The sequence below is a fragment of the Furipterus horrens genome, unplaced genomic scaffold (genome assembly GCF_987537825.1).
Source record: "Furipterus horrens unplaced genomic scaffold, mFurHor1.1.pri manual_scaffold_15, whole genome shotgun sequence".
In the NCBI taxonomy this organism is placed as follows: Eukaryota; Metazoa; Chordata; class Mammalia; order Chiroptera; family Furipteridae; genus Furipterus; species Furipterus horrens.
The window spans coordinates 5,446,159-5,458,813 of NW_028327185.1; the positions used below are offsets into that span (position 1 = coordinate 5,446,159).

At 49.6% G+C, this 12,655-nt stretch overlaps 1 protein-coding gene across 1 annotated transcript in view; it reads right to left on the reverse strand.

The window, feature by feature from the left end:
- Positions 1-12,655, reverse strand: part of USH2A (usherin) — a 462,824-nt gene that overhangs the window by 37,927 nt on the left and 412,242 nt on the right. The window contains exons 61-62 of the mRNA XM_090263490.1: positions 8,320-8,547; positions 2,433-3,949 (exon numbers count right to left, since the gene is read on the reverse strand). Of these exons, the coding sequence (XP_090119616.1) occupies positions 2,433-3,949; positions 8,320-8,547 (1,745 nt within the window). The remainder of the gene's footprint in view (positions 1-2,432; positions 3,950-8,319; positions 8,548-12,655) is intronic.

A 12,655-nucleotide genomic window follows, 5' to 3' on the forward strand; every position in this document is an offset into this window, starting at 1 on the left:
CGGAATAAATAAACTTGCAAGATTCTCTCCAGCGCGCACTTCTTCCGTCTGCGGAATGACTGAATGCAGTGATGAATGATGTAGATCTTGGGGAATGCGAACCAGCTTCCAGCAGCCGTGGGCTCCCCCTAACCCTGCAGCTGGAGCTAAAAGAGTCCCCAGGCACGCCTCCAGGCCCGGAAGGAACACCCTGGGGTTCAGGCCACCCAGGTAATAAACGCCCTCACCTGATACCTGACATCTTACCATGGCTCCCTCGCCCCACACGGGCACCTTTCGGGGCCAAAGTTAACCCAGCCGCACACTAGATGATCCATCACTGAGACACCTTTATCACCATCCAGTTAAACTCAACCAATCAATTACGAGATGTCTCTCCTGCCGCTTGCAACGGTCTACTTACATAGCAGGGACTGTCCCCTTCCAACAAAAGGGGTTTTTGTTGCCATTAAGTGCCTACAGGGCAAAGGAGTGCTTTTCTCTCTGTTCCCACACCGCCCACTGACTAGATGGCCCCCTTAATTTTCCCTCGAGCATCTTTCTTTCTCCCTTTACTTTTTGAGGGGCCAGCCTTTTTCTCTTCATTTTCTGCCTCTGTCTTTCCTCCTTTCATCACTGCTTTCTGTCTCCCTTTCCCCATCTTAGTTACACTTGTCTCTCTTGGTGTGACGTCTTTCATTTTCCTTTTCTGTTCTTCCCCTTCTGCCTCCTGCTCATCTCTGCCTTGACGCTGCTACCCGTGTAGGGGTGAACAGATTCACTGCTGTGTATAGTTCTGGCTTCTAAGCGATTCTCTGAAGTCGCTTTTGATTTTCCACAACTGGATGGTCTGTTTTCTGACTTATCGGTTGTTGTTTTAAAATTCTGGGTCAGATCCCCGCAGCCACTCAGGGATTCCCAGTCTCCCCCACCCTACTGGCCAGCAGGAGTGAGGGTGGGGTGCCCACAGGAGGGCGCACTGATCGCTAAACATTAAACTGCTGGGAAAACCAAACCTACATGAATCCCAGCTTCACACAGCAGCGACCTTCTGCCTTAAGTCAGGAATGTCATCGATATCTTCAATGACTGTGGATAATGAGGAGACATCTCTCGTTGCCTCACCTATCATCGCTAGGTTTAGGATAGAAATCAAACTTTGTCTTTCAGCTTGGGAAAAGGGCCTCCCTCACATCGGAAAACCCTCTTCTTCTCCAGAAATTGTTTTGAATGACACTTTCAAAGAGCAGTGAGGTGATGTGATTTTTAAAACTTGCAGATACGAGCCAGGTAAAGAGGAAGCGAGCACAAAGTGCACAGAGTCTGTGGCTAACATGGGCCTTTTATGCCCCAAATCAGGGCAAAACAAAAGCCTACTCGTAGAGCATCGGCTTAGCCATAGAAGACACCTGCGGAAGCTTTAGGGACTGCTTAACAGGTAACGCCGCCCTAAATAACTGTCATGAGCAGACGCGTAGGACCGGGATGCGTCATTTAAACAGCACCACGTAACAGACGTGATTACAGAAGGTCCTGATCGACACATGAGTACATCACAATAACAGCCACGCTTTACCAATGGTGGGTAGAAACCAACTCTTTGGGCCTTCAATTTTTTTTAAGTGGTTCTGTTCATTTTACTAAACTTTAAGCATAAAATGTCTGTGAGCACTCTTCCCTCTGGGGATGCGACGGCACCCTGCCGAGCCATGATTTATGCCACGGGAAGAGGGCGGGGAGGGGCAGATTCCTGCACACGGAGAGCATGCGTGTGCCGGCAGAGCGCCGAGAGGGGCCGCTGAGAAAATAAGAGCTGGCCCAGCAGCCCTGTGCCGAGGAACCCCGCGGGCAAGAAGACACCAGTAAGGGACTCCTTACCGTCCCCACCTACCCGAAGGGGCTGGGGAAGTAGTGTCAGAGGAGCGTCATTATCTTTGGAAGAAGAACTGGACCCCGGGACAGGGGCACCACCGGGACTAATTTTGGATCAGTCCGACTCAGGCTGGTAATGCCTCGCCTTCACTGGCACTTTTTATGCTTCATAATAATACCGTATCATCTCCCAGCCTGTAGCAGCAGACCCTGCTGAGGCTCTCAGAGCTGTCCGGGGGCCTACACATTTCCAGGAGGCACTAGATTTAGGGAATGACCTCATCTCGGTGCTTTTTCCAGATGTGTGAGTTGCAAACATTTCTGAAAAAAAACCAACCAACCAACCAACCAACACCTGACTCTCAAAATGTCACCTGCACGCATTTTGCTCTCCAGAAGTTACGCAAGCAGATTGACACTGGATGAGGATATGGTCCACGCACTGTGCATGCCTAAGCGGGTGGCGGCTGGGGACGTCGCCCACCTGGCCATTAGCATCTTCACCTGAACAGACCCAGGGCTCGTACCATAGACAGGACAGTGGCTGGCTCCCGACAAACCTACAGTGAGCTACTACCCACCTGCAAAACGGCTCCAGCTGGTTTACCGCGAGTGCCCGCGTACCATACGCGTCGTGAGTTGTATTTATGTGTATGATCTTTGTTTCTCTTTCAAGCAGCTCCCGGATGAAGACAGTGTAGTTAACGATGCGGCCATTGGGCCTTACTGGGGTGTCCCAGTTCACCACGATCTCCTGAGGACCACGGGCCTGTAACTTCGGAGGCTCCATCCCTGACGGCGCCGAGGGGCTGGTTCGATCTCTGACGAGGGGACTCTGGATGCCCCCCTGGCTGTTGTTGGCAGTCACAGAGTAGCTATACTCCACCCCTGGCGTGAGAGTGAAGTCGTGGTAGCGCATTTCCAGGCCGGTGTAGATGATGCTCCCGTCCCTCCGAAGTTCGTAACTTCGGATGTGGCCATTTGGCTTTCTGGGAGGCTTCCAAGTGATTTCAATGGATTCGGAGCCCGTGACTTGCAATGTTGGGGGGTCCATGTCCTGGGGCGGGGCCTCCATGGTCCAGGCCGATGCTGCCACGCTGGCCGCACAGCCTCCATGGGTACAGGCCACGAGGGAGACGTTGTACAGAGTGTGAGGGTGCAGCTGAGCCATCAGCAGGGACAGGCTTTGCCCAGCAAGGAACTCCCGGCCGTCACATCTAAGTAGATACTCGGTGATCTCTCCATTTCGGATGGATGGCGGCGACCAAGACGCACGGATCTGAGTGGCGCTAATGGCCCAAAGCACTGGAGGGCCGACCCCCGCAGGAGCGGCCTCCGGGGTCACGGTGCTGGTGGACGTGCTGGTACCGCAGCCTCCACTCGTGCACGCGGTGACCGTGTACCTGTACGTGGAGAACGGGAGCAGCTCCTCGTCCGTGTAATTGAAAGTCCCAGCGTCGAAGCTGAAAGGGGAGCGTGCCCCGTTCTTGTACAGCCGGTAGGCCTGGATGACGCCGTTACAGTGCTCCGGGGGGGCCCAGGAAATGAGCAGAGTGGGGGGGCGCACAGACACGTAGGTGACCTCGGGCGGAGAGAGGCCCTCGGGGGCCGCCGGCAGCGTCCTCGCCGCGGTCCATGCGCTCCAGGTACGGCCCGCAGAATTCCACGTGTGGATTTTATATTCACACGGCGTCCACGGCTGCAAACCCGTGTCGTTATACACGAAGGCTTTCCTTTCGGTCTTACATTCCGTGAAAATGACTTCTTCGTCGGCCTGGATGGTCTCATTCCCCCAAGCTTTTCCCTCGGAGCACCTGCGAATCACTTCGTAGCGAGTGATCTTTCCATTGGCGTGGACGGGCTCCGACCAGGTCAGCTCGACGCTGCTGGGGCCCACAGACTGGACCCTGGGCGGCAGCTGGCAGCCCGGCGGGGCCTCGCCGGTCCGCACGCGCTGGGGCGCGGCCAGGGCGCAGCCCGCCCGGGTGCAGGCCTCCAGGGCCAGCGCGTAGACCGTGGACGGGGCCAGGCGGCGGAGGAGGAACCGGCGGCTCAAGCCCGTGTACGCCAGGGCCCCGTCACTGAAGACGTGGTAGGTCTGCAGCAGGGAGGCAAGCAAAGGAAAGGTGACCCGCGGCGTGTGCTTTCCTGGTGCGGCTCCCTCGTCCCCGCTAACCTTTCCCCGCTGCTAGTACTCATCCTGATGACCCTAATCTGGGAGCAACAGTCCGCTATTAATTTGGGGAACATTCTGGAAAGTCCATAGAAAGAGGAACGATGTTTTCCTTCGTTTCTTTTTGTTAAGGTTGAATATTACATAGGTATCTCTCTATAAGCTAAGGGCCGCTGCATGTGATTCTTTGACTTAAATGGGTGCTCGTGGGCTTTCTTCCTATTTTTATTTCTTATAAATCGGGACTAGTATTCAAATTTATTATCTGATAGGTACTAAGTACTTCCGGTTCCATCCCTAGTAGGTTAAGTCAGTCCTATCTACATGTCTATCACCTGTGACATTTCCTGGGAAATGGAATTACACATGGTGCCACACACACACACACAATCACACACAATCACACCTACAAACCTGCACAACTAGAAGAGGAACACCACCACGGAAGAACTGATCGTTCCTTTGCCGTGAGTCCTGTATTTTTGATCTGGAGGAATTCATCTGAACACACACTGGGCCAGCCCCGAGTGCGTGTTCATTGCTCCCTGTTCTTCAGGGAAAATGAGCAGTGACTGAACTGGACGTGGATGTGTGTGAACAGCGGTTCCCCGCCCTCCTCCTGCGTCGGGCACCTGCGAGGACACGTTCCTGTGGACGGCAGTGACTCTGGGACGGCATCTCTAAGAGGGGCTGCGGCACACATCAGAGTGCCCGGGAGGAAGACACGCTTTGAATCACCCCCACAGCTGCCTCCCGGGGAAGCTCAGCTCCAGCTGGAATGCTGAGATGCTTTAATGGGACTCAAGATGAAACAGCTCAGGCTCCTGCAAACCTTTACATGCTGAGTGGTGGTACTTTGGTGTGATGTTCTTGTTGGGGTCCCAGGGCAAGACCACACCCCTAAGGGAAGGGGAGTCGTGTACTTTCTAAAGAGAGCTTAGATTCTATCATCAACCTGGAAGTCTCTGACTCCACGGTCCCCTCATGTTCACCTGGCAAATCTCTAACTAGTGTTAAATTCAGTTTCCCCTTTGCCCCCAGGCTCCTAACTGGGCTTGGCCATAAACATTCAAGTATGCTGACTGCCCTCACTTTAAATGCCTTACCACAAATTTTACACGGTGGTTGCCAACGGGTAGTCCTGTTCTATCCTCCGCATGTCTGTGCTCTCGTTTTCCAGAGGGGTTATTCCCTGTCTCCTCCTTCCCCCACTAACCGCCGCCACATAAACCACGTGTGGGACTGAGAAGGAACACGCTGTCGGGGAGGAGTGTTCGCGTGTTGTGTGTTACCGGCACCATGTCCGTGAGACTTCTTCCTTCTGCCAGGGGTGGAGACTCACTGCCCCCAGGGAGGCCACCTGAGCTCAGCATCCCATCCCCTGCATCCAACAGACTTCACTCCGCAGTTATTCTCATCGCCTCTTGTATCACCAACTTCTCTCCCTCTACTGGATTATTTCCATTAGGGCTTCAACGTCCTCTCAGATATTTCACTGATTCTTCAGTAAAATCTCTTGACCCCACCGTCCCCCAGATATTGCCCCGTTCCTCTGCTTTTGTTTTCATTGATAATTCTCTCCACATTCCCTGGCTTGCCGTTCTCTCCCCCACCTTCCCAACCGGCGTTCCCATTTTGTCCCTCGGTCTTCTCACCAAGTCATTTCCAAGTCCAAGGTCGTGGCTCTGCCCTCATTTTACTTGTTCTCTTAACAGCCTCTGTCATGTTTCTCTTCACTCTGGGGACAACCGATCCACCCCCTTTTCCTTCTGCCCTCCCTGGCTCTTCTCAGTCCCCTTTGCTGACCACTCATCCTCTTGACACCCAGACCTCATCACCTCTAGTTACAGGGTCTCCATAGCTGAGCTCCTCCAGGCTCGTGGCTCTGAACACCACCCAGCTGCTGACACATTCCCAACACATCCATCCTAGCGAGGAACTCTGTCACCAGAGTCCTAGACTAGTCCCTCCCACTGCCGACCTGCCCCTCACATCTGCACCTCTTCCGGCCTCCCCTGCCCAGTCAGTGACCGGGGGCCCACATCCAGAAGGATTCTGAAGTATCCCTTTCACTTCCTGTTTCACACCCAGTCCGTGAACAGGTCTTGCCATCTCTGCCTTCTTAATAAGTCTCCAGTCACCCCTACTCCCCAACCTTCACAACTCCCACTCGGACTCAAGACACCGTCAACGCTACCCTGAGTTCCCTAATAGCTTCCGAACTCCGCGGGTCTCCTTGTAGTCCATTTCCTACACAGCAGACAGAGGGATTTTGAAAACCATGAATTTGACTGGGCTATTCCTTTGCCTAAACTCTCCAGTAATTTTTCATTTCACAAACAGCCACTTCCAAACTCCTTATTACAGCCCCCAGGCTGGGTATGATCTACCTCCTGTCCCCCGCAAGCTCTTCTGGTGCCATGTGCCCTCCCTCCAAAGCCTCTACTGCACTGGCTTTCTTCCCCTTTTAAAAATATTTTATTTATTTATAGAAAGAGGGGAAGGGAGAGAGACGGAGAGGGAGAGAAACATCAATAGGCTGCCTCTCACATGCCCCCAACCAGGGACCTGACCCACAACCACCCACAACCCTGGCAGGTGCCCTGACTGGGAATTGAACCGGTGACCTTTCGGTTTACAGGCTGGCGCTCAATCTGCTGAGCCACACCAGCCAGGACGTCCATGTACTTGAACACACCAAGTTCATTACTGGCTTCAGGCCTTGCATTTGCTGCTCACTTTGTCTGAAGCATTTTGCTCTCATATCCTCACATGACTGACTCTGTCTTGTCATTCAGGACTCAGCTCAAATGTCAACTCAATTCAAATGATCGTTCATTCTGAAGTAGCCTGAGCTGGCATAATTACATTATTCAGTTTAATTTTCTTTATGGTGCTCATCACACTGAAATTCTTTTATTTGTATTCTAGATTTTTTGTACACATACACACACACACATAGACAGACACACATACACACACACACATGGTCTATGACAGCAGGGAACATGCCTGTCTTATTCACTCCTGAATAAATGCCTGGCACTTAATAAAAACACAGTACATATTTGGTGAAATGGAGACTGTGATACATAGATGCCATCCCTATTGTCTGTCATGGCTGGAAGAGGCAGACTCAGGGACAGGAAGGAAATACTCACAAGCCAGGTGCTTTGGTAAATGGGTGTAAGGGAAGAAACTGTTCTCTGCTGGGGACCTTAGGGTGGTGGCTTGGATTTTTAAAGGCCATGGATCCTAAGGCTCCAGCCTCCTGCCCCAGAGCAGGGGGAGTCCGGCTCTGTCCTATGTGGGCAGGCTGGTGGAACATGGCTGGCTTCTGCCATGTGTAGCAAGCCTGGAGCTTGGCAGAAAGGCAGTCATGGTACTAAGCCGGGAGGTCCCTACAGGGAAGCCCACAAGGGTGGCCCTGGGCCCAGAAGCCCTAGTGACAGATCTAAGTCACTGCTGCAGATGATTTCCTGCTGTCATCCCACTCGCAGGGTTTTCAGGGAAGATGTATGCAAAGTCACAGCTCGGTCTTAAGTGTCCTTTGTGGGCAGAGGGGGGAGAGGGGCAGAGTGACCACAGCAGTGCAGGCTGGGGAATGCCATGGGCCTGACCCACAGAAGGAAGGGTGAGGGTCTGAGGGGCGGTCCTGGGCCACAGGGGACGAGAGGCAGAGGCAGTGACAGATGGACAGGTGAGTCGCCATGAGGCTCGGAGGAGAACAAGGGCAAGGGCGAGCAGGTGAGGCCTTCACGTGGGTGATGCTTAGCCTCCTTGTGCTCGCAGGCAGGCGGCACATGGGTGACATTAAGAAGCCCGCTCCTCAGGACGACGTACAGAGGCGGGCGTGGCAGACCTGTGCGGCCTCCCTGTCCTCTGCGTCGTGAGCTCTGTTTAACGCCCAAGCAAAACACTCCGCAGGGTAATACAGGAGGCAGGTAAGGGCACAGCCCCTCCCAGTTCAGTTCTGGTGTGACTTCCTGCCTTCAGATCCCCATTCGATCATCCGTAATGTGGGCCTGGGCAGGCACACAGCCTTTGTAGGTTGTGTGAGGTTTGGTGGTGCCTACCTAGTAGGGCTGAGGTGTCAATCAAACGAGATGCTCTGAACAGCGCTGGGCTCGTGGGAGGAATGACACGCGGGAGCTACTTCTCTCTGCTCAGTGAGAAGCTACCAAGCCGAATTAAACCGACGCGAAGGGAGCTTTCCCACAGCGGCCCGACGGCACGTCAGGGCCCCCCGTTTATCGGGAGAGCAGCAAATGCGATTTCGTGCTCGGGGTGGTTACCTTAATCACACCATTGGCCCGCGCAGGCTCCGGCCACTGCAGTAACAAGGCGCGGCCGTTCTCTCTCTGTTCGACCGTGAAGTCGCTCAGTCCGCTCGGGGAAGATTCTAGCGTCTGAACCAGAGTCCAGGGGCTCGAAACTTCTCCCGCCTGGTTGGTGGCCACAACACCAATGTCATACGCTGTGAAGGGCTCTAACCCGAACAGGTGGGCTTGATGGCTTGTTCCCTGAAAGAAGAGGAACAGGTTGGTTTTCTCTGGGGAACGGCTATCAACGGCTGGAAAGCCGGGCCCTGTCATATCGGTGATGGTGGCACAGATATCACAGCAGAGCTTTGAATTGTTAAGAAAACAGTGTGGGTTTTTTCTCGTTCTTGACACCTTGGTTGTGTGATTCCAGACACACACCAAGTGTGGATCACATGGGATCCTTGCCTTGTCAGAGCCTGTGACCCAAAGGCTGTGATACACGAGGTCTGTCCAGAAGGTATCCAGCCGTGTCATGTGGAAAATAGAGACATTTACTGAAGGAGATACAACATACAAGAAACACTGTACACAGGACAAGGACGCCTTAGTCCCCTTCAATGCAGGCACCTGGGGACCTCACACAGTTCTCCCAATCGCCATCAGCTGCCCTGTTGTATTTTTCTGAATCTCATCGACCGTCTGAAATCTCTTCCCTTTCAAAGGTGATTTTAGTTTTGGGAAAAGACGGACGTCACACTGGTACCAAATTTGGGCTATAAGGGGGCTGAGTCACCTGGGTGATTTGACGTTTTGCCGAAAATCTCTGCACGAGACATGATGCGTGAGTGGGTGTGTTGTTTGATGAAGATGCCAATCACCAGGTGCCCAGAGCTGCGGCCTCTGAATCATCTGAATAGTTTCCGCAGAGCAATGTTCAAGCTTAACGCAAAATCTGATGCAGATTCATTGCTCTATTTGCTCATTCTGAATGTGACGGCCACACATGCTCACTCAATGGCATCTACTGCACCCACTGACTACCACTGTGAAGTCGTCAATGTTCACACATGTGCATTCCAGTCCACTCTTCTGGGCCACCAGGGTACATTGATGTCACACAAATCATTCTCACTATATTAACAATGGCTGGACTTTTCCCAACAGACCTCTTATAACCTGAGAAGTTCTATGGTGCCTCAGAGACCAACCAGCTCACAATGGAATCAGTGGAGACTTAACCTGAATGACTCTTAATTATCTTCATGAACTTCCCATGGTATTTTTTGTACATGAGACTCCCTCCATCTCCCCCATCAAGCTCTCTCATTCTCTTGGTATTTATATCTTACAAATGCAATAAACAAACTCATGAAAACAATAACAACAAGCCAACTGGACTATTACATGCACAGACACCCTTAGAGAAGACATCTACTACTAACACAAATGTGAAAATATTGTCATTTGTTAACACTGTGACAACTGAAACTATGAAACTTAACAAAATATAACTGTTAGCTAGGTTTTGAGAACTTGGTCTTTGTTGATATACAATTTTTAAAAAAAGAATGGAAGAATTATTATTCTTTTCTGCTTGGAGAGCAACATTTAACATATTTTGCGTAACTTTACTGGAGTTAAGAATTTTAATATTTTGAAAGAGCCTGGGACACTCTCTTTACATCTGGACTGGATAGATACATGTGTTTACAGATAGGAATCATGTCTGCAAGTGGACCAGTAATGTGTGCACAGGTGTGCACACACACAAATACATACTTTTTGTTGTGTTTCGTATGCATGGATGTGGCTGAGGCAGTCTGGACTGGTTTAATAGGATGTTTATACTTAATGGTAGGTGAGGTCATCTTGGTTGATTAGATGTTTAAATGTGACAATTGTCCTCTCTTCCTGCAGAGCATGGAGAGGACCGTGAGGTGAAGAAGTTATTTCTGAGAGTAGGTAGCCAAGAACACTAAAGTTATGTGTATGGAAATTCTGCTTAATGAAGGAGCATCCAAATTTCCTTTTGACTAAAATCTAAAACAAGGGGCCAAAATCAAACTGAACCATCAACCCCCCAGAAATAAAACCAGTTCGAAAAAAAGCCAACACACACAGTAGAAATAATTTTGACATTGTTTCTTCACATTCTTTGTTATAAGTTACAACTGTATTAATGTTTCTTATTGTGTGCTGAACACAGAGAATATAATTTCCTTTACTTATCAGAAACTACTAAAGTCAATTTTCTTGTTTCAATAAGTGCCATTATGTTACATACTAACCTTCTGAAATCTTTTAATATTTAAACATTTGCTAAGCGACCAGACTCTGAAACAAATTTTACATAAATACTAATTTCTCTTTTTTAAAATATTAAAAGTTCAATCATAAATATTTAAAACTTATTTCTCCACCACATTGGATTGGTCTTTTAGATAAATACAGCACAGAACTCAAATGACCACAATGAATATTAAATCTGAAGATGCTACAAGCCCCGATTACAAACACTCTTTTCTGATAAATGATTCCTTTTCTGTGGAAATAGGGCAAACATGGACAAGATTAATAATGCAAAAAAAAGAAAAAATTCTTTGTTCAGAATATTCAGTAATAGATGCCAAAAACGGCATACGCTGCAGAGCAAATAGTCATCACCTCTAACAGATTATCTATAAAACAGGTAGAGTGTTGGGGGACATTTAGAGATAGCTTTTGTCATAAGAAACATGAAAAGCATGTGGGTTATAAAGCAAAAACATATGTATATTGTCAACAGGAGCACCTGCTCAATTACAGTTTATTCCGGAGCCGAGAGTCCCATCCAGCCCCTAGATGGCAGCAAACACTTCAGGTGGCAGCAGCAGTTAATGATGAACCACCGCAATCCGGCCATCCAACATGGGCCAGGCAGCCATGACAAAAATAACATAACTGATTTCATTATAGATTCTTTTAATGCACATTTACAGCTTAGCTCCTTGAAAGCAGAGGTGTTCAGAACGCCCTGTCTCGGAGGCTTCATCATCTAACGTGGGAACGCGACCTGCAGATCTCCAGCTGACGTTGCCGGCCGGGCACAGAGACGTGCAGAGATCTGCTCCTACGAAAGGTGACTATGGCAGCTGTTTTGCTTAATTTGGTCTCCTCCTCACGACAGAAATAGAAACAATCACCGACGGGTAATGTTACAGAGAATTTCTATATCATGAATTGATACCGAGGACAAGTTATCATATTAGGTTAATTTGTTATTTCTGAAGAGCTACCACACACACACACACACACACACACACACCCCTTAAATAAATATCATTAATAGCCTTGCTTTTTGTCAATATTTAGTAAGGGCCATATGACAATTAAATGAAGAAAATTTTAAAATGGCAAAACAACCCTTACCAATTTACTTCTTTGACATTTTAGGAAGTAATTTGTATTATATTCCCCTGAGTAGATTTCTGACATCGAAGTTCACTGCTTGAGAACCCTGCTGTAACACAGGCACATGGCTCACTCTGTGGATTGGGGTGCATCTTGTTTATTCAGTTACGTGTTATTTTCTCAATGTTCAGAATATGTGCTCGCGCACCGCCAGTCGTTAATGCTTTGGGCTTCAGTCCTTCCTTTGGAGATGCAGCATTCTGTCTGACTGACTAGGAAAACTCTTCACTAAAATCATTCTACTTCTTTTCTCTCTTCCTTCCCCCTTTCTGACTTCCCCTGCGGAGAACATCTTAGTGCAATACGCTTACTTCTTTCTCTTCTCTGTCATTCTCTTGCCCACTCTTGCCCTTTACTCTTCCATCCTGCTGATTCTTTTGGTAGATACGGATCTCTCTCTCTAATCAAACCCATCTCTCGTGCTCTCTCTCTCTTATCCCTGACCTCTGGCTTCCCTTTGCTCCTTTACATCTTGTATTCTGGAAGTATATTAACTCCTGGTAGGCAGGACATGGAAAGAATGACTCACCAAAGGAAAAGAGAAAGAATTCTTTCTCCACGACCTACTATCTCCAATGAGACTTAGCCCTTTTTTCCTTCGTAAACGTCTATGCAGAAGGGGCAGGGTCTAGATACAAATCAGCGCATCCTTTCCTGAGACACGCAGAGAAGACTCTGGAACGGGCGGCCAGGGGCCCTTCTGCTGGCAATTTGAACTACATGTTAACCACTCAACTCTGCTCCTGCGGGCACACGAAACTACTTGGAGTCTTCAGCAGTCTGACAATTTCACACCACCTCCTCTGATTAATTTTGACGACTTGAAGTGCCCCAAAGGTGGCCGTGGGGTCAATAGGTTTATGTAGGTTGAAAATGATCAAAAATTACCATTGATCTGCAGCTGTCAATAAAAGGC